General features: G+C 44.8%; 1 protein-coding gene across 1 annotated transcript in view; it reads right to left on the minus strand.

Annotated features, from left to right (window-relative positions):
- The window catches only part of DAPK1 (death associated protein kinase 1), a 568,454-nt gene that overhangs the window by 100,464 nt on the left and 444,413 nt on the right, over window positions 1-23,577 (minus strand). Inside the window, exon 19 of the mRNA XM_085632914.1 lies at window positions 466-543. Within this exon, the coding sequence (XP_085489040.1) occupies window positions 466-543 (78 nt within the window). The remainder of the gene's footprint in view (window positions 1-465; window positions 544-23,577) is intronic.

A 23,577-nucleotide genomic window follows, 5' to 3' on the forward strand; every position in this document is an offset into this window, starting at 1 on the left:
GCAAGCAGCACAAAGTAGATCCTCTCTGTGCCAGGGACTATTATGGCAATGTGTGCTTTCTGAGACCAAAAATATATTTGCTTTTAGACCAGGCTTTTTTGGGGTTGATGAGGGTATGGCATCTTTCAAAACAATGAAGTTTTGCAAAAAACATAAAACGACGATTGATAAAGTCAAAAGGTTGGTAGCCACAGCCAGACCTACTGGCTTTGCCAATTCCTGATGAACTTAGTCACATGAAAAATTCCCGGGATCCTATTTGTGGAGGTTTGTTGAATCCCCAGAGACCTATCACAGAGGTTAATCCGAGTGAGGAGTGTCGCTCTTGGGTGAAGTAGAGTCTAAGGACCGGTGATGAGTGGAGATACATTTTCAACAGTTGGCCTACCTTTAACATGCTATGTGGATCTGGTATCAAGGAATCTACATCTAAAATGTAAATTTTACGACAACATGCAATCCTACCTTCCGGAGCCTTGCAAGCAGACTTATTACATGCTCATGTTGTTCAGCTTTCGCAAGATCCTCAGCGGTCTTTCCATCCTATCAAAAGAGATTGACGACAATTAATACAAGCATTGGTAGCAAAGTCAGGGAGGCAAAAGTGCTCCTCTCAATAGGGCATAAACATATAACCTGGTTAAAACATGCCAAAGAGAATATCCAGAATATTTCAGTCCAGCCATCACTCTCATTAAACACTCACTTTAGCCCTGAACAATACAAACCTGATGGATTTGCTCATTCTCCTCAGTGCAGTTGATATGGCGGATTAATGCCCTTGCCGTGTGTCCATGCCAGAGGCCTATGTGCATGCTTTGTCGAAGGTCGGTCATATCTGGGGCGAGTGAAGTCTAGTCGCTAGTTTGAAAAGAGCACAGACTAAAGCTAGAGATCTAAGGAAGGGTATATTGTAAAATAAGATCTTATGTGTAGATCACACTATGTGACACCTAAGCAGTTCAGAGTATATTCAAAAGACCCAGCAAAGCACTCAAACCTTTTGGAAAATACTTTGGAACTGAAACTATCACCTCATCTCAGAGGTTACAAGTGCAAGGAAAGTCAGCAATCCTTGCTGGCCAAATATGACTAGCACTTTAGCTATAGGAGACGTGTACAGCATTAAAAAGTGTGTTTAACAATAATTTGATCAGGGTCCTCAAGATCATAAAAACATTTTCTCACAATTATTCTATATGTCCAGTGTGTTAAACACTGCTGTCAAGTCCGACTGCGGCCCAGACGGACATATTAAAAGTACTGTCCAAAAGCAACGGTCTATCCTATTGTTTTGACATAATAAATCCAATATGTAAATTAAAAAAAATTACAAGCAAAGAAGCCAAAACATGTAATGGATTTTACAGAGCGCAAAAGAAACAATGACAAAATCTGATCTTCAATATTGGCTTTTATTATTTCACATCATCACATCCAGCTGGCAGCCAGTTCTAGCTTTGCAGCCAAAAGCTCTTTGCAAGCTGAATGTTCTCAGCGCATCCTTACAATATTAATTCCAAAACTACAAGTCCCCAAAAAGGAAATGCTTTGTTGGCTTAAATAGCAGGGACTGGCTGGAGATGTTTCACAATAAACGGGACCACTTGGTAACTGTAAATCTATTTGATAATTCGAACATTTCAGTTAAGTTCACTTACATGCTTTTTAGGTCTGACTTGACAGTAAAGCTGTTGCCGGACCTTATGTGGTGAACAGAAAAAGAGTGTTAAGAATCACTACTGAGAGAAGGGCTTTGACTCTGTCCAAATGCTTATTAGTTTAAGTAAAGATTTGATTGGTCTAAAGTTTAGAAAATTACTTGTTTTGCACTTTTTGCCTTGTGGGAAAGCTTATGCTCAATACAGCAGGACTGAGTTGTTTATGGTGACATGCCGTCGACCAAAGCTCTAGTTCTGATCCCTTTATTGTGCGAAGCTACCACAAAGGCAGTCCTCCTGACTTCTTTATTGTGAAAAGCATGTGTTAAAGTCAATAGGCCTTTAAGGGTTGACGGTTATTACACAGTGTTAAAGCTTTGTGACAGGTATTTCAGTACCACGGTAGGCATTCAGTTTGGTGTTGGGTGCTCCTTGTGGCAAATCTTCGGGTTAGAAGCCGTGCACTCTAGGAATCCTTGCTGTGCTTTTTTAGGAAGGGTTGTAGATTGTTTTGTAAATTGTAATTGTGTACTACTTTGTACCTTAATGACTGTATACTGATAATTGCCTTATGGGAAAGCTAATGCGAGATACAAATAGACTGAGTTGGTTATAGTGACACACCAGTGATAAAGTCTATAGGCCTGACTGGTTCACTTGAAAAAGTTACGTCAGCGCTATTGGTCCAATCTGGTATTGTGAACAATTTTAGACAAATGCAGTAGATCTGATTTATTTATTGTGAAAATCATATGTTAAGCAATAGGGATTTCGGGATGGATTGTTATTATATGTGTTAAAGCCTGTAGACTTGCATTGAGTTACACAGAGTTTCACAAATCACTGTAATAAGCAAGGGGTTTGGTGTTTATTTCCCCCTCTGGTTTCCTTGCATTAGAAAACCTATGAATAAAAGATTTGCAGTTTAGTAATTCTAGATAATCCTGTTAGGAGTAGAATATTGATTTACATACTATTAAGTTGTGTCTATTCATATTTTCTATTCATATTTTCTAACAGTGTGCCTGAGGGTTGCCTCATGGCGACGAGCCCATGATAAATGCAATAGGACGGATTGGTTATTTGGGAACATTTATGCCAGATGCCACAAGAATGAAATGTTTATTATTAAAATTTACAACAAAGGCAGTAAGCCTGACCAATTTATTATGAAACGAGTTTGTTAAAGTCAACAGGCTTTTAAGGGCGTTAACATTATATTTTGTTAAAGATTGTAAATTTATATTTTCTTACATGGAATCTCACATATTACTGTAGTAAACAAAGATTATGGTGTGGGTTACACCTGTGGCAAAGACTCAGAATTGAAGATTTGCAATGCCAACCTTTTGTTGTTTGCCAGCTATAACTTTGCATATATTTATATGTTATGACTGTGGGCCTGATGGTTGCTAGCTTACATGCAATGCTGGAGACCTCAGGTGGTTATGGAGACAAGCCAATGCTGAAGGCTAGAAGCTTGATTAGTTCATGTTAAACAAGATGTCAAAGGTCTGATCTGTTTATTATGAAGAACGGCAGCAGGCCTGCCTTCTTGTGAAATGCATTAATGAATGCTACTGGGTCTTTAGAGGTGGATTCTTAATGCACTGTGTAAACGCCTTTACATAGGTATTCCATCCCATGGTGTCTCATAGATTGCTAAAACAGGCAAGGCCTCTCGTGTTGGTTACCTCCATGACAAACACTAAGAGCGGAAGATCTGCACTGTCAAAATTCTTGTCATGCCCTCTTAGGAGGGACTGAAGATTCTTTCATCAACTCTAATTTTGTCCGTAGTTCTACGTTCATGACTGCATACCTTGACAGTTATGTTGTAGGAAAGCTTGTGCTCAATCTAGTAGGCCTGAGTTCGTTTTGGCGATGAGCTAATGATAGAAGGTATAGTCAGACTGGCTCATTACAAAAAGTTATGTCAGATGCTATAAATCCAATATGTTTATTATAAGAAACCACAACAAAGACAGGAGGCTTTATTTTTTCACAATTCTTTTATTGAGATTTTCAGCACAGATACAAAAACACGTGGGTCATTGCTTGCCAACTAAAACATTGACAGTGGCATCTCAACAGTATTGTAGTAGCACGCCTGGAACACGGCGAGTACTGCTTAATGTTCCCAACTCAATTGCCAGGTGGGTGGGCCCTTTTCCCGCACATTCACAACACCTGGACCCCATGTAGACAGGTAGGGTAGTATCCACGTTCAGCGCCACCTAGTGTGCTGTGGCATGTCTGGGTTTAGGAGTATGTGCAGCCTATAACTATCCCCTAATCTCCCCATTGAGGTAGGTTAGGTGTTTGGGGGCGAGACATGTGGCCCCGTCTCCCCACAGTTACTAGATACAAAATGCCCCATGTGTGCACCTGCTGGGGACGACAGGGCACCCATGGAGTGTGCCCGGTGTGGTGACACCCGGCCTGCAGTCAGTCAGTCATGGCAAGTGTACTGAAAGGTAGGAGCAGTATATTAGTGTAAATGGCGGCTCATGAAACTGTGGGTGAGCAGGGTCAAGGAGGGTGCATGTCATCCTTTGCGTTCAACAAAAGCAGCAGGCTTGACTTGTTTATTATGAAAGCCAAATGTTAAAGCCAATAGGAATTTAAGGATGGAACGATATTACACTCTGTAAATGCATGTAGACAGGTTTTCTGTGACATGGACTCTCACAGGTTATTATAGTAAGCAAAGATTTGGAAGTAGCTAACTTCCTTTGACAAACCCTGGGGTAGACAAAATACCCTGGTAATGCTTGCTAGACTCTTCGTAGGGCCTGGCAGCAGTTGTTGTCTGCCAGGCCCTTGTAATTAAAATCTAAGAAAAGTCCTACATACATATACTTACATAGGGAGCCTTTGGGTCAGCCCTTTTCTGTCTGTTCGAGTGCCATTCAGATTCAGCTTCTCCCGATCATAGCATGAAGAATATGCAATGGGTGAGCCCATGTCTGCCACCAGCTCTTTTGTACTCTCAATAAATGCATTTTGCCTGAGCATGTACACATCTGCCTAAAAATAAGTGCACTTTAGTGTCTGACCTGTTACCCAGTCTTAGTTTTCTGTGTTTCCATATATAGGTCTCCTGTAATTACTTTTCATCTTTTCCTCCCTAGACAGTCCTACCAGGCAGCTTGCCTGCCGCTCATTTAATTTATTTTATTCGTAGTGTGCCGCATCCTGCCTGGTCACTATTTCTAAACTGGGTAGTCATCTTGGAATTGTTTTGCCCGTTGTCACAACCCCTTTCAGAGGGCGATGAGGCACGCAGGGACTACTGGCCTCAATCATAGTAGTTGAGGCCTTTTACTCCTGGTGTCCCAGGGCCCAACCTACTATGGATCCTGAGCTGCAGGGTCAAGTAGCCCATCTGTTTTTAAGTCTCAGTGGTAGTTGTGGACGAGCAGACAAATGCGTTTCCGAGGGGAGGGAGGGGGTAGATACTTGTAAGTGAACACGACTCATAACAAAGTGCAAACAGTACGAACAATAAATCAACGTCCAGTCCAATACTTACTTTTATAAGAAAAATAAGCATTTTATTTCTAACTCTATACATTCATAGGAATAACATTCACGAGCAATAACACAATCCCTTTGAGGTTGGGACTCTAGTTGTCTGGCAAATCCCTTTCCCACCCACAGTAGTATCAGCAGCCCCTCCTGGCATACAGGGTTGCCACAATATTGTCTGCCTTGGTGCAGACTCTTCCAGTGCGAGCACCCTTACCACGGCGGCCGCTCCTGACATACGGGGTCACTGATAGAGGACACATGTCTCAACGCTCTTGGTCCAATAAATTAAATGGAGTCCCCCTCTGGCATACGGGGTCACCGCACTGAGGGGGAGTGGGCCTGGCCCTTCCCGTACGGCATGCCTTACATGACTCGGATGACGGAAGCCAACTCCTGGCATGGGTGGTGGCCGGACCATTCTAAAACATGGGCAACTATTTCATCGGTTCGCAGCCGAACTCCACACCTCGGTCAGAGAGTCCTCAGGGAACACTGGTCTTGACAAACAGGCAGTGGCTGGTGCACTAGGCTCCAAGGCAGGAGGTCTTGGTTCCCTCTGTGATGTCCCCTCACCCAGCAGGGAGACTAGCAGGCCTTTGCCCCCCCCCCGTCTTGGTCAAGGGTACGAGTCTTGCAGAGCTTCCCCTTCTCACACAGCCCGTCTTGCTGCCTGCAAGATGACAAAGTTTGGGGTCGTAACCTCCCTTTTCTTATAGTCCATTTCAAGACTCTAAAATGTGATTTAGGGTCTGAGTCTTAAGTTTTATGTTGGTGTTCTACTTATTTTGAAGTGTACACTTCTCTTTCTTCTTTTACCTTGAAAGGATATCGGTCACACCAGGCAAGACTCCGAAGCCGATTGTTCCACCACACTGTTCATGGGAGTGACCAGAGTTCACACTGGGATGTCAGCTACAGTGATGTGTGCACCAAAGGGTTAATCCCAGCCCTGCTCTTTAGGATTCCCTTATCAGCCCCATCTGCTTCCTGAGATGTGTCCAGGCAAATTCTTTTTGATTTATCACTGAATCAAGATCAACGTTTTGTAGTAAAGAGGGAGTCTCTTCCTCCTTTCCTCCAGTGTGTGTCCCGCCCGCTCGCAGGAATGCAGCAATACACACATCTGCCTGGGCAGGGTGGGTGGGGGGGGGGGTTCTCTACTCTCCATGTCTTCACCAGGCAGACCTGGGCTTCCCAAAATGGCTCACATTTAATGTACCTATGCTGGCACACTTGCACTCCGGGTACTTTCACAGCACACATACTCTCCAGTACAGTTACCTCCTTGCAATGTGCCACTACAGACACACATACATTCAGAGTCTGCGGGCACTGTTCAGTATGGCAGCTTTTCTCTATTCTACCAGGGTGTGCTACTTGCAAAAATACACCTTGCCAGCACAAATACTCCCAAAAAGCACACTGCATAACACTTCACCCTGCAAGTATAGTATTTCACGAAAGCACACATACACCCAGCACATGGTTTTAGGATGCACGGACACCATCTCTCATGTAACCTATTCATCAGAGGCATACATACATCCAGTACATGCACTAACCACACATATCCTGCACTATCCCTGTACTGTACCCTTCCCAGAGACACACATACATCCAGCTCAGAGTTGCTACTCCTGCACTGTGCAGCACTCCACATCTACCTGATGTGCACACAGTAGCAGAACTTTTAAAAAGGGGAGTGAGCCTGTAGTCTTCACGCCAGTGACACAGGGTGTAAAGGACCTGCTCACTCCTACTGATCACTGCACTGTCGTGCTGCTTAACTCTAGGCAAAGGCAGTGGCCTTTCACCACAAGGAGGGTAGCCCTTTGGGTGTCACTCCCAATCCAAACAGATCGCAATCCGTGAGACAGGCCTATGTCATGGCGCACACACTGGATACGTGTTTACAAATGACAAAAAACTTGGCATTAAGGATCCAGACAACAGTATAGTTGGGCGCTCAGTTCAGGAGGAACACGCTCATACCATGCAGAGGACCTTCCTGTCCAAAACGCCCTTAATGCATAATTTTTTCATTCCACGATGGCCACTTTGTTTGGAAGTATTATGTTCACTATCTTGGAACAGTAAAACAGTGATATACTATGCACTTTAGCATTCGGAGATGACCACCCAACAAAATATTTACTGAGTGGCCATTGTTGAATGTTCTTGTGCATAATTACTGTATTTGCTGCTCCAAAACAGCAAACAATTTGCTTTTAAAAGTAGCAGCTATGTAGTTTCTTTAAATCATTACAATATGTATAATTCCATTGCAAGACAACCACCTACTACTATGTTTAATTTTATGTTTGTATTGCAAGCATATGCCAAATTTTAGAATTCAGTAGGTTTTCTTTTTCCTACTTTTAATCTATTTTTCCATATACATTTTTGTGTCGGTTTTTGTGTGGATGGGTAAGTGGGTGAAAGCCAGAATGAGTCCGTGAGTGGATGAAAGGAGGGATGAGGGCACGGATGTGTCACAGAGTGCATGAAGTCAACACTGACTGAAGGTGAACTTTCAGCTATATGCCAAACCTCTTAGCATTGCCAGTGGTTAACAGGGTAGAACAATACATGATTGGTATCATACCATTGGCGGACCTTTCACCCTGAAACTGTTTACGGTTTGACTGTTTATCAGAAATGAGGGGCGTGAGATATGGGGGTTACTTGGGGGACCCCCTCAACAACAACAGCCAGCCAGGACTTGGCTGACAAAAGAATTACTATTTACCCATTACAGACTGGCTCTCCTCCACTCTTTTCTTTCACTAAATTCACAGTGCTTTTTTCAGCATGTTGTTTGTGCTTCTCAGGTGCACAATAGTTTTTTTCCACTTGGCAAGAGCATGGTGCTTCCACTGACATCAATTCAGGTACGCACCACAATTTGAAGCCATCTGCTTTAGATTAGCATCCGTCATATTTTCGTTACTTGGCAGGAATGTTTAAATTTAGTGAGAGTCGGATTGGATGGGCTAAGAGTTTAAAAGTTAAATATAAACAATCTAAAAATGTCCGTATTTGATGAAACCCCTCCCAGGGGCGAGTCTCTCCCCCCCCCTCCCCCCACCCCCCTTCTTAGCACCCTGTCCAACGACGTCCCTTTCCCCATCAATCATTACAGTGACGACATGATATGGTGCATAGAAAGGCCGCAATTTATCAAAACATAGTTTATACATCTCACAACTTTTGGTTGATCATTCATAAACATCCATGTCATTTTTTACATCATGCATTGTTCTCCAAGTTTGGCGTTGCTCTTTTTCTGACAGCACTAGCTTTGCTCGAGGTGCCCCTTTAATCAAGGCCTCCGTGTTTGCTGTTCCAGGCTTCCCTTGCTACCGAATTTGTGGGCGTCCGTTAGGATCGGCCTGGGCTGCAAGTGCGGTTTTGTCTGCCCTGGACCCTTGCTGGCCACTCGCCTGCTCCTCAGTGTCCCTGTCGTGTGGCATCCCAAGGACCCTGTGCGAGCATATCATCTACTATGTCTGTGGCTGTGTGCTGTCATTCCCTCACTCTTTGGCCCTGCCGTGAGGCACCCCAAGGACACTGTGTGAACAGCTCATCTACCTATAGTAATTTCCCCGTTTGAATCTTTTTCTGGGTTTCTTCTGCCATGCTGCCTACGGTTTAACGATCTGGGGCAGCTCCCCCCTTTGCCGCCATCCTCGCCATTGCTCAAGAGAAACCCAGCTGTTCCAGGACTCCCACTATGTTAAGTATGAACATGTCCATGCCTACCCCATCAGGTGCACCCCATCTTCCAAGTGGTAACATGGGGACCTCAGGTTAATCAGACCGTGTCTCACAAAGCCCTAACTATTGGCCCTGCATATCTTTGCCAGGTTCAATTCGCGTCTGGACTTTTCAATCGTACCCTGGTTTATGGCCCCTCTCCATGTCCTGTGCACTATTATTTCCAACCATATTACCTCTGCCGGGCGGATTAACTTAGCCAGTAATGCAAGGTCCGTGACCATTTTTTCCAAGAGACTTCTCCTCCCTGTGACTGCTAGGTCATTACCTGCAGATGAACCACCCCCGTGTCCGGCCCCTCGCCCTGCCGAAGCACCGCGAGAAGCAGCTGGTCCCACTTCATCCCAGATTGACCCAGCCAAGTCACCTTCATGTTACGGAGCCAAATACCTCTGAATTCTCGCCATGTCGCTGCCTACTGTTGTTCCCGGGTTATGTAAGAGTGCCCCACGATCCATACTTTCTGGCGACCCCCAGGCCGCTTTCCCCCTCCCACTCGGATTGGGCGGCTAGCGGCTAGTTTGGGGGGCGACCAATCCGGTGTGCCCCCTTTTGGCAGGCTTGCAGAGGGTGGGGGTGTTCCCGTCTCCAGGAGGCGTTCAACGCGGGCCCCTATTGGGTTCAGCTTCGCCTCCCTCAGCCCATGTTTCTAAGTGTTCTACCGCCTGAGTAGGGTTCACGCTATTTAAGCAAACAATTCTATATCTTGGACTGCCACTAAGGAAGTTCAGCACACAACAAGCCATGCCCTGATCGCGATGGTGCAAAATGTACGCCAATACGAATCATATTACATAAGTGGCCGCTCAAGAGTCTGCAGCTCCTTCTGTAACACTGTGTCCTGAAACTGCACAAAAATGGTCGCTAAACAATCACCTCTTGAGTTTACTGTAACATGGCTTCAGTTGTTCATGTGAACTTGCAAAATACTTAAATTAACTTTCACATAAATCATTTCATAAGAAACAGTCTGGACTAGGAGGGCGGGCATTTAAATAACCAAGTCCGTATACGCTAAACCAGAACATCTGGTCACCCAAAAATGGAGCGTGTCTGGATATGTGGAGGTCCAACAAAGGGCAGTAGTTGTCCTGTATTCATGTGGACGTTACCTAGTAACTGTGCGAAGAGTGACGTCCAGCCTGCCAGTATGAATCTGGAGGTGTAGCTCCGCTAGCAAAAGCGGAAACATGTTGCCTTCTACATCTTAAGGGATAGTTGTAATGTCTAAAGTTCCAGACAGTTATATCTGAGTAATCTGCTCTAAATATTCGGGCCTGAGCACGTACCATAAATCAGACTAAACTCCACCATGAGCAGCAATAGTATGTGAAGTTCAAATATATACATTGTGTGTAAACAGTAGCTAGCCCTACTGTCTATTGCCAGATGTTTTACGTTCTGTTGTGCCTAAGGAATGATTTATTCTCTTTGTCTTGGCAACCTCTGTAAAGTACAGGAACTTAACAAGGGTAAACAGCAATGGCAAATGATGCGAGCCACAATTTTGGGTCTTGGGGTGCAGTCTCTTTCTCCCATCCACACGGTCTCATGTTGGACTTCAAACTGGCACGTCTGAACATGACCTTCGATAATCACTCTTTTGATGTTGGTGTCTTCCCTGACAATACCAGGCATGACCCCCACGGGCTCTCCGCCCTTTCCCACTCTACTGGCCTCCATCGCAATACCCACATTCTTCCCTTTCCACCTACCTATCATAGTCAATATGTCCACCATTAAACTCTAGGCTCACAGTAAGTCTCGTCCAAACACCTAATACCCACTCATCGCAATAATTTTGAAGCCTACACTGCGACCCCTTTTTCATCAAGAGAAGGATACAACAGCCAATCAACATACGCCCATGACAGATGATGACTCCATGGTATGACCTACATCAGTGCAGATTCACATCGAGAGGAAACTTTGCTGCAACACTGCAGCCAAGGACCAGATGACCTTGAACACTGGGCATTCATCATCTGCTCTTTGCCTAGTAACATACCACTTAATCATTTCAAGATTTGTTAACCTTCTAATCCTGGCTAAATACCTGTTATGGATTGAAGTACTTGTAAGATGTAAATGCCTTTCTGTACTTTATGGTTTGATTTATTTCCGCAAAACATTTTTGGACACAAAAGAGATATCCATCCAATTTTACACTGATCCCGATCAACCTAATCCCAGTTACCAAGAGTTCCCGGAACATAACTGTACGCAAGAGACAACTCCTGGCACCACGAAGCAGCTCACCTAGCTTCTCAACAATACAGCTACATCATGTTACACTAACAACTTACCATCCAGAGCCAGCATTTGCTAAAATGGTGCCCTGGGCAGATTGAAATTTGGCACCCTTGCCGATGGTAGGGAATTAAATGAGGCAGAAGGGGGTCCCTTGGTGTTCAGTGGTCAGTACTTGGATGAGCAGGGACTGGCCCCTGAACACAAACATCCCCAGATATCCCCCAGCTCACCTAAATCACCAATCGCTTAGCTCCTCATGCAGATGATGGTTTTGTTGATGTGTGCCAGGAGGGGTCAGAGGAAGAAGGAGGAAGGGGCTAAAGGGGTGTTAAAAACATTGCCCGCCGGATGATAATGAAGGACTAAAATCACTTTAAACTAACAAATCAGACAGAAAAGAACAGGGAGGGAGAACAAAGCTGGAGCAAGGTGAGCAGGGCAGTGCTGTTGCCATACTTAACCTTAATACACACAGCTCCATGCGCCCCTCAGAAAATTGGCGCCCTGGGCCTGGACACAACTCGTCAATGCTAAAGGCCGGCCCTGCACCCATCACCATAACACAGATATCATGACCCAATGCAATATCGCAGTCCCACATTAGGTAATACTCATTCTTCACACTGCACGCGCAGAACACGTCAGATAAAACACTTGGCACCATCACGCGCGCAATGCTGCTCCAAGCCAAGCAGCTGACTAATTGTTTACTACCCCAATTAACATCTTACTCTCTCTCCAATTTACACATCAAGCATCCAGAAGTGTTTAACGTACATTTACCACAGCGTCGCAAAGCACTGCGGCAAAGCCATAAAGGACGAAGCTGCATTAAAACATATTATCCAAGGGCTCATCTCTAAACAACAGGAAACACACCCAAGTGCACTGCCAACAATTCACCCTGTGAAATTCTTTTCATCTTTAAAACTGTACTCCCACAGCTAAACCGAGATTATTATGTATGCGATATTATGTTTCCCAGCTCAGTGATGTGTTTTAATGAAACTTAAGGTTTCACATAAAAGAGAACAGGAAGAAAAGGTCGAAATGCAAAGCTGCTCTAACATCACCGATGCACCTTCTTTCCCTTCCATTGGCAATGAGCAGTTTTGTCATTGACCCCGTGGGTTACTGGCCACGAGTTGCCGACTTTGGAACTGGGGAACCAGGTTCAGCGTCGGCTCAACATTCTGTGCAAATCACTTAAACTCCCCGTGCCTAACATAAATAAATGAACGTGTACTTGTGTAACGTAACTGGTGCTCGTGTAAAGCGCGCCAATACCTTCGGGTCGAGTATGCGCTATATAAAATTGCAAAATAAAACAGAAAGAAGAAAAAAAAAGAATATTTTCATACCAGGATTGTTCAGACTGCGTTTGTACCATTTCTCCAGTCACAGGGCTCACCGAAGTGGGCCCGAAAACGTGTCCTCCCCACCCCAGGAGAGCACATGGCGAAGTGGATGAAAAATCTGACATCAAGTGCACAATTACTGACAAAACGTATCACGCTTCGACAGCTGATGCACATACTTTACTGTTTGCCATTAGAGCGACGCATGCACCAGTGTCTGATTGGCTAACTCTGAGGGGCAACCGAGTCATCCTACGGGAGTGACGAGAGCATCACGGGGTGGAGGCATCTGCATGCCCTGGGCATCTCCACGTGGCACCCTGTCATACCAGGGCAAGGCAAGGACATGGCGCCCTCACTGACCAGCATGGTTGCGCTAGCAGAGAGTCCTACAGCAGACATCTCAGAGAACAGAACAGTGAACCGGGCCGTGAAGGGGTGCTGGCAGGCTATAAAAAGTACCGGGACAATAAACAGCCTCTCGTGGCGGAACCCGCTCTCCCGACCAGTCGATTTCCAGGAAGTCGGTCCACATTAGGGTCAATTAACCTTTAAACACACGCTTGATGCCAACCACTTCATGGCAGACGAAGCACTCAGAAACCTTCGATCAATGGAGTGATGCGCGTCCCGTGTGTTTATTTTCAGGTGCGACCGACTGAAGCCGGATGCAAGCTCTTCTGGCTAAAATCAAAGGAGCGGCTGGAGATGTTTCACAAGCAATGGGACCACGAGGCAGCGCCTCACAAAGTAACAACTCTAACAATGCAGCTATGGCCCCCCTCTGACACTTACTCCCAGCCAGGACACAATGACAAGGAAGTAACTACTCTAACACGCGCTAAGACCCCCCCCCCCCGACACTTACTCCGAACCAGGACACGGTTGGCGAATAAGTAAGTATCCTAACACTGCGCTATGACCCCCCCTGACACTTACTCCGAACCAGGACACGGATGGCGAAGAAGTAACTATTCTAACATGCGCTATGACCACCCCCTGACACTTACTCCGAACCAGGACACGGATGGCGAAGAAGTAACTATTCTAACATGCGCTATGACCACCCCCTGACACTTACTCCAAACCAGGACATGGATGGCGAAGAAGTAACTATCCTAACACTGCGCTATGACCACCCCCTGACACTTACTCCAAACCAGGACATGGATGGCGAAGAAGTAACTATTCTAACATGCGCTATGATCCCACACCCCCCCTGACACTTACTCCGAACCAGGACACGGATGGCGAAGAAGTAACTATTCTAACATGCGCTATGACCACCCCCTGACACTTACTCCGAACCAGGACACGGATGGCGAAGAAGTAACTATTCTAACATGCGCTATGACCACCCCCTGACACTTACTCCAAACCAGGACATGGATGGCGAAGAAGTAACTATCCTAACACTGCGCTATGACCACCCCCTGACACTTACTCCAAACCAGGACATGGATGGCGAAGAAGTAACTATCCTAACACTGCGCTAAGACCCCCCACCCCCCCCTGACACTTACTCCGAACCAGGACACGGTTGGCGAATAAGTAAGTATCCTAACACTGCGCTATGACCCCCCCTGACACTTACTCCGAACCAGGACACGGATGGCGAAGAAGTAACTATCCTAACACTGCGCTATGACCACCCCCTGACACTTACTCCAAACCAGGACATGGATGGCGAAGAAGTAACTATTCTAACATGCGCTATGACCACCCCCTGACACTTACTCCAAACCAGGACATGGATGGCGAAGAAGTAACTATTCTAACATGCGCTATGACCCCACACCCCCAACACTTACTCCGAACCAGGATACGGATGGCGAAGAAGTAACTATTCTAACACTGCGCTATGACCCCCCCTGACACTTACTCCGAATCAGGACACAGATGGCAAAGAAGTAACTATCCTAACACTGTGCTATGACCCCCCCTGACACTTACTCCGAACCAGGACACGGATGGCAAAGAAGTAACTATTCTAACACTGCGTTATGAACTTATGACCCTCCCTCTGACACTTACTCCAAACCAGGACACGGATGGCGAAGAAGTAACTATTCTAACATGCGCTATGATCCCACACCCCCCCACACTCACTCCGAACCAGGACACGGATGGCATAGAAATAACTATTGCAACACTGCTCTATGACCCCGCCCCACCACCCCTGACAATTACTCTGAACCGGGACACGGATGGCGAAGAAGTAACTAGTCTAACATTGCAGCTATGACCCCCCTCTGACACTCCCCGCCAGGACACGGAAGACAAAGATGTGCATGACGTTTTTCAAGAAAACTAAAGCTTGCACAGTAGGTCTGATTAGTCGAAGTCCTTCCTGAAAAATGAGCACACCCACAGCATGTATTCCCGGTCCTCAGGTGTATTTACTCGAGTTTCCAAGGTCAGCTAATTTAACTGAAAGATGCCACACAAATTGCCTCCTATTCCCGTATGGCTGTGTTAATGCAGCCGCGTTTCTGCAGACGGTGCCACACTGCAGAGCCCAGGGCTTTGCACTTATGAAGCCATTTACAATATATCCGACATAAGTGCTGCAGTTCACTAAAGTTATCGAGCCATTTATGGGCGGAGAGTCCCCGAGGTACAGAGAGATCCTGCGACTTGCATCAGAAACTTGGTATAAAGGCGGATGTTACTGTCCTGCCAGGAACAACCCCTTACAAGACCACAAGGAACACCAACAAACGCCACGGGCATGGGTGATGCTTCTTATCGTGAATGGTGTCAGCTGAACAGACTCCAGTGAGCTCTCACCCCTTTGTGCATAAACTGAGGGATCGGTCAATGCTGTACTATCTGGGCACGGGCATGGGGGAAGACTTCTTATGGTTCAATGGCGTCAGGTAAATAGACTCAAAGGGCGATCAGCTGGTCGCAGCTGTTGACGCAAGTGACATCACAGTCCCTTTCACGTCATTGGGCATCAGAGGGCTCCCCCCTTCCTTCTCCATGGTGACATCTTTCTATTTGCTGTTGTGGAGGAGGGACTAGGACAAACAATAGAAACGACAAATTAGAAAGGTTGACTTGAGCTAATATATTTATAGAATAGCGTGTAACAATTTGTTTTTAAATAACTACAGAAAGTAAACACAGCTCTTAAAGTCACGCCATATTTTGCACCTGCCATGGCCCTCATGACCCTCAAGACCAGGGTTGGGAAGGCTATAGCTGTGGCTACCCGGATTGATACATGTAGATTGTTGCCTGTCAATATATTGTATTTTTAGGTCGAGCTGGAGCAGCGCATGCACTGCTCTGCGAGGTATGCTGTATTCGGTATATGGGCTATCGGGTACTTTGGACACACCCGTTGGTTAGTTGGGCTGCTTTTTAAAATTCCTTTTCTCTTGTTGGTTAATATTGTGCATCTGTCCCTCCTTTCGGTGCTTGGTCCCCTCCCAGCAAACATCATCAATTGATTCTTTTGGTTGGCTAGCTCTGGCCATCTCTTGAATCTTCGCTCGCACCCCCCCACTCCTGTCATGGCAAATGCAACGTCCATCCATGTCCTTATCTAGAGGGGGAACATTTAGGCCTTTTTTTAAATGCCAGTGACCTGCTGAAGAATGGCATGGGATCCCGGAGGTAAGATCAAGATTAAACAAGCATTTGCAATGCAATAGGTCTCGCATTACTGACAGTTTGACCTATTGGCGTTGCATATAATAATAATATGCCAATAGCTCAAACTTTCAGTAATGGAAGACCTATTCCATTGCAAATGCTCGTTTATATGTGGGGGTCAACGCATTCTATCACTAGCACTGACTCTTTTTGGTAATGGGAGCCATAGGGCATTTGGGGAGTTTGGTTTGAGGTAGGGTTGTACCAGGAGTTCAGAAAAGAGAGGACGCTAGAGGTTGGCAAGAGGTGCCACGGAGACAAAAGGCTGCAGGCCTCACCTCCGGCATGGTGGGGCCTGAGTGGAATGGAGGATCCCATTTACTGGTCTGGGTGCAGGCGTGGTCTGGGTGCAGGCGTGGTCTGGGGCTTGCTAAAGGCCATTGCACAGGGGAAGGGTTTATTCTTTCCCCTTCCCTACGCACACACGCGGCTGTTCGGTTTTCCCCTACTCTTCCTCTGGCAATTTATGGATTTGTGAGGGGCTTCCTATAGGTCGGGCCGTCATCAGTGTTTTCTTGTGGAACAGGCCTGGACATGAGGGGACTTTGATGTAATATTTCTGTCGATGGAGGACAGGTTTGCAGGTGTGGATTTTGAAGCAAGGGGGATGTGGGTTGGTCACAAGCTGGAGAGGTGACAAGAGGGTTGGCCCGAACAATGAACAAAATAGTCCACTTGGGGTTACAGGATGGAAGCTAGAAGTTGTGATGCTCTGCCAATCACAGACGAGGCAAGGGAGAAGAGCTGAAAGAGGGCACAGGGCACATAAGGGAAAAGGCAAGTGATGGTACGCCACAGAGAGTGAAGATTGCTGGAGTAGAGGAACTGGGAGATATTTTCAAATGGCTAGGGCTTGTGTGGGGTTGCTCAAGTGTGGATTCTTAGGAAGTGACATTGTATTAGCAAGGAGGGATGGCTATAGCATGCAAGGCATTGCAAGGGATTGGTTTCTTCTTAGTGCAGACCTGTCTAATTAAAGGTTCTTTTTACACAATATACCGTGCCTGTTGTGGTTACCCCACCCGCCCCAAGAAAGGCCACGGGGCCGGGCTCACGAACAATGTCAATAACATACCGTTCAGTGCAGCACTTTCTTGCACTAAACACCTCAAATAAATGACAGGGAAGCACGCGACCTACGGCTGCGCAGCCAGGCTTCTGAGAGACCCATGAATCAAGCCCATCATAATCAGTAATTATGTTCCATTTGTCATGGTTACTAACTAGCAATAAATACTGCTAGGAAAACATTCATCAGCCTTATCTATCAGCTTTGACAGGCCTCAGTCTCCCAACCTCCGCTAATCACTGGTACTTCTGCCGCAGGCAGCTCAAACACACCCGCACCTCGCCGCGCTGGAAGAAGCAGACTGAGCATGCGCAGGCACCATATTGGGTCAGGGGCAGCACTTTGTTTGTACCCGTCTTTGATAGAATTGCGATTTTTATTTACAACTTTCTTAGGGATTTTAATGTATTATACTCTAATTTCCGTTGTACAGTGTTAAGTAGAGTTACTGCGCTGTCAAAGTTATTGAAACACAGCCTTTCTTCTGTTTCCTCTGATCATAATAAAATGTCATTTTTACCTTATTTAAAGGAACTGTCTGACACCAACGAAGGGAGACCTGAGGTTGAGCTAAACGCTCAGTCCCAGAGAGAAAGAGTGAAACCATTTTAGTCTGTTTTTGGCACATGGTGCTGTGGACTGGATTCACAGCTTATTTAAAAGGCAGTAGTGACTTCATAACCAAGCAGGCTGTCGTATCTTAAACAAAATGTGGAATCTCGTGACGTTCCAGACTGTATAGTCTCTGTGGGGGATCTCTGGTGTCAGTTGGGAAGATGGCTGGCCTGCGGTGCTGCACCACCACTATGTTGTGTTCCACAGTACATTTCCTCCACCACTATGTTGTGTTCAACAATACATTTCCTAGCTTCTTCACTGTAGCCCCAGAGTTCCTTCACAACACAGGCTCAAGCAGCGCATGGTGTAACCGTCACCGCCCAGTCATCGCATTGCGCAACAGAGGAGATAGAAGGATGCATTGCTTGTGCGCTCCAAATCCCACATAGGGTCGGAATGTTTTTTTTTTAAATTTCACGTCAGCATTGAGAGATTTTGGCTGAATGATGCTCACCAAAATGCCCATGATTGTCTCAGACATTCTCTCCAGGTGAGCCCCTGTTGGCTCTCTCCCCTCTCCTGCCTCGCCTTAGTGGTGGTGGCTTTCCCCTATCAAATTAATAATCTACGCCAATTGTTAACACATATTTGAAATGAGCAGTGTTCACCCCTCTCGATGATAGTAATGCTCTGTCGATTTCTGTATTGGTTTTTTGTATGTTCTTTCACGTTCTATATCTCTTTAAATCCTATTTTTTCTTCTCATATCTTTCTTAATGCTATTTTGGACGGTTTTTCACTCTGCAATTATTCTTGAAAAACTGCTACAGTCATGAAACAAAAATTGGGATCTACACTTCTTTTACAACTCGGCTTAGATTGTAATTTAATTCACTACGATTTACTTGACACTGGGTCAAGTAGGAGGACTCTTCTACCAGAAAGATATTGAAATGCATAATATTTTTACTGTTTCCTGTGAACACTGCAAATCTTTTTCTGTCAGAAATTTTCTGAAATGCTTATCACTTCTTTTGTTTCCTATGACCATAATAACAAGTGACAATACCCAAGGACGGAGACGGTGAGTTAGAGTAAGATGGAAACTATATAGAAACTTTCTAGGGACATAGTGGGACAGAAAAGAGATGACATTATGGGAGTCCCTGCTTATTTGCAGGACGTATTGACTTCATTGCCCAGCAGCCTGAGGCAGCAAGCAGTGCGCTGCTAAATCACTACACCGGGTTGGACCATAAAGGAGTCTGCTCTGTGCTGGTTTAGACTTGTCCTGCTGGGGAGGGCCTGGGAGCACAGGACTCTGCACTGCAAGGAGCATTTTCAACAGGTAGCAATGAGCAAACAAGAAGGTCTGAGAAACATACTCTGAACCTGAAATTAGTGCCTTAGCTCAACACTGAAAAATAGCTCTGGGCATTATCTTGCCACGGGTAGATAAAGTTGAAACCAATTTTCGGTCCTTGGTGAGAGCAGAGTTTAGGGAACCCACGATGGATGTGATGCCAATAAGTGGAGAGAACAGAGACAATGGAAAGGGTCAGCGCAGATGTAAAGTACCCAGAAAGAGAACATACAGATGAGTGCGGTGAATGAGCATTTGAGACATTACTGAAAAGCTGAGAAACCAATGAAGAAAGAAGAATGATATACATCTTAAGACAGACAATCCAAGTAAGAGTCAATATGGGCCTAAAGGATTAAGATAAAGGGGGCATGATCTGGGGTTAAGAATCTAAATAGATAATATCCGAACGCAATCTACAGCTCATGATCATATTGTTCAATGCCACCAGGCAGTCTTGATGGAACACCTTCCAGACCTAAGTGGAACCCAAAAGACTTATGGAACTGATGCTGTCAAAGCTTGACGGGAGTGGACCACCCATAAGACAACAATAATGTAAATTTAACCCCTTCAGTGCCCGCCCCTTTCCCCGCCCAGTGCCGGCCGTTGCATTAGCGGGCGGGGTCTATGACGAGCTGGACTCGTCATGGGCACAGCGCCACCGCGGCCCATGACGAGTCCAGCTCGTCATGGGCACTGAAGGGGTTAAGACATGACAGTACATAGCTAAAACGTGAGACTGCAAACATCCAATCAATGAGATGGCAGGATAATAATTTCCAGAGTCTTGAAAGAGAAGAGAAACTAGACAATCACGATAACGCACAGGCCAGATAAAGATGCATGACCAAATATTCAGATGGTAATCCCAGAAAAAAGATGACATTATGAGAGTAGATCATGCCAAGGGTAGCAGAGTGGAACAGAAATGATCTATAGGTCTAAACTCAGATTACACAGGCAATTCCGAGCATGCACATTAATTTGAAAATGGAATTTCACGGTGTGATTCACGGGTGAAATGTTCTTAATGCACACCCAGCTTTCATTCGGCAGCCCTTGTACGTCACTGCCAGAACTGAGTAAGTACCAAGGAGCCTACTTCCAAAGAGCATACTTTGTTGAGGTCAGCCATAGTAGAAAAACATCATATTCATATAAGAAACTATTCTGTAGGATAGAGAAAGGGAATTTGGACAGTGCTTATGTTAAAAGGGAGCATAGTACAATTCCTTTCTCAATTGGCAAAAACTAATTCATAATCTTAGGAAAGGTGCTCAGGGTAATTATCAAAAGTTCAAACTGATTCAAGCATTTCCAACCCTCAATTTTGTCCTTCCACACATGTAGTACCTTTTAAGAAAACCATAGCTCTAAGCTCATGACTCAGCCCCTGGGCTACTAGACCTTTCCACAGCCCTGTGTGATAAGCTGCCCATAGGCAATCGTGCATCGTTGAAATCTTGTCAGTGCGACCCACAAACCAACTTCTATAATTAACACATTTAGGTAGGTGTGGTAACAAGATTTATCATCATCATTAACAATGTTGTAAGTCAATAATTGGACAGAGGTGTGATCAACTATTTAAAAATAGAATGGGAGGCAGAACACTGTCCCTCTGGAAAATAAGCACAGTTTGTATTTGGTTAATAGCATAGCAATTGCAACACAGGTATCTACCACCAACTAACCCGACAGCAAAATTAGAAAGATCGGGTACCTATGACACAAGTAATTAATTAATGTAATAACTGAATTCATGTTTCCAATGTAGTTATGACCATCTGTAGAAACTAACTTCAGTTGACTGGATTCTCCCACATTCCCTGAGATATGTTCAACTACACTTACTAATGCTAACAAGAATTGTCATAATTCGGAACGTTGGTGGTGAGTGGAGGTTTCAAGGAGGAGCTCTGTTCAAGACTCCTGATGCAAGAAGACACTTCAAATTGAAGACACTCGCGGGGAAGCAGTCAAGAAAGTTAAATGCAAAGCAGCATTAGGATATTTAGCTGTCATCCTCTCAGTGCGCAGAGAGAATTCTGGTAGGAAGTTTGAGATTATTTTGAATTCATATACACAAGAGCCTTTAAGACGGCCCTCTGTCAGATAAAAGAATGCAGTGTAGTACAAGTAAACCATATCAGGAGATGTACAGAGAAGTCTAGTGAAAATAAAACAAAAATGTGAATAGAAAATCCAAAAAGGAAGAGAGGCAGATTATTGCAAGGCCAATCAGTTCAAAACCATTCTTGATATTTATTTTAATTTGGTGCAGAGTAATAAGTTTATTCAAGAAATCTTAAAGCTTTAAGCAAAAGATCTAAATGTTCCAGAATATGAACTTCTGAAAGGCTTTTCCATGATTAAAGAAAAGCATAGCCAACTTTCAGTGTGAACACTTCAAGATTCGAGATTATTCAAGAACTACTAACAAGTCCCTGAGAACGCTCTTTGGTGACTTTAATAAGCACATGAAAGTGAAAAGGTGATTGTCTGAGAAAGCGATTTCTTTTTCAGGTCAAGAGACCTCTTGCTTGCAGGAACGAGCCGGCCTAGTTAATTTAGGTGACTGAGCTTGAAGTTTTTGCCTTTTATTGATGGTGATTATATAACAAAGTTACTCATAGTGTTCTGTTCTGTGTACCAGATCCTCTCCGCAGTGCCTCCCAAACACCATTCCCCTCATCTTTCCACGCTGATTCTCTGTGTCATAAATGCTCTGAGTTGGTGCTGCCAGAAGATGGACTTAGGAGGTACTGTTCTTGACGACAGAGGTTCTGACAATTCCGTACTATAAGGGCCTGTGTAGACCGTACAGGGGTAAGATTCAGAGATAAATTAGACCCGTACTCCAGTACATTGTTCACAGTACAAAGAACCTTACATTTTTTTCTAACTTCTACATCGAGCTCGCAAAGTACTTCCAGGCAGGGGCCAAAATGGTGTGTTCAAGCACAGTATGGCGCCTTTGCAGCCCGTTAATCAATCTTTTCAGGAGTCTGGTGTAAAGGATGCTGCAAACATAAAGGCATTGCAATACCATGTCTCTTCTCAGCCCAGTTTGGAGATTTGTCTTGAGGACAAGGAGAGGTTTATGAAAGGGAAAGTGCAAACTGATGCACTTGGCCACAAGTTTGGGGAGGAAAGAGATATTGGAGTCAAGGAGGATTTCCAAGTTCCGTACTTTTTTTTAGTGGAAGGAGGTGGGCCTAAATTAAAGGGCATGTGAAAAGTAGATTGTTTTTGAAAATGCGCTCCCAGTGACATGACTTGAAGCTAGGGACCAAGCTCTATTTCAGGCAAATAACACTGTATTTAGCCAAGTTGTAGTGCTCTCCTGCTTCTATTTTGTAGTTGGGCGAGAGGGCACTTCTAAAAGATAAAAAAGGCAGGACAAAGGAGAATCTTGAGGAATTCTATAAGATACAATGTGGGAGGATGGGCAGTTCCACACAAACTGCCCATTTCATGCAGATTATAGATAAATACACTGCGGCCAAGATATCATAGACTGATGAGAACTGAATGTGTATGTTCATCCAGGGAAGTAGTGATCTTTTCTGTAGTGTATGTTGGATTTGGTGCAAACTGAAAGCCTGAGGACAGATTGATGGTCATGAAGGATGTGATTCAGCTCACCATATCTTGGAGTTATCTCATTACCTCCTTTTCCAAGATCTTGTTTACGACAGGGAGATTAAAGATAAGAGTGGCTTTTAGCTTTGGTTCAGCAGCAGTGTGAGGCGCGTCAAGGACTTTGGAACATTTCCCCAAGAGGGAAGGAATTCATCAACAGTTGCAAGCCACTTTTTAAAGAGGGGCGCAACCGCTTGAGACAAGCAGCTAGACACAGCCTAGAAAGAATACTGGAAGCTTATGCTTTGAGAGTGAAGGATGCTATGTCCTCTTTCATCATTGGATTGAATACTGAAAAAGAACAAAACTACACCCATCATACCACCATCCATGCTCAGAGAGACTGCATGCTAGTTTTCATGAATTCTGATGCAAAATATGTCCTCTCAGGTTCTTGACACACACACATATACATATATATATATATATATATATATATATATATATATATATATTATATACACACACACCAGTCCCATAGACAAAGTCGTTTTTGAGGAGAGGAATTTGTACAACCCTGAGAGCAGTTGTTATAGACTTAACCAGTAGCACATACTTTACTTCAATGGATCATGGCAATTATGATAATTCACAAAAATGTGTCAAGAATCCTTTAATGTATAGAGTTGATGACAGAATTGTCAATATAAAGATCCATCATTTAGAAATACATTCTTATGAGGACATGGTGAC

This window comes from Triturus cristatus, chromosome 2_1, assembly GCF_964204655.1.
Source record: "Triturus cristatus chromosome 2_1, aTriCri1.1, whole genome shotgun sequence".
NCBI classification, from domain to species: domain Eukaryota; kingdom Metazoa; phylum Chordata; class Amphibia; order Caudata; family Salamandridae; genus Triturus; species Triturus cristatus.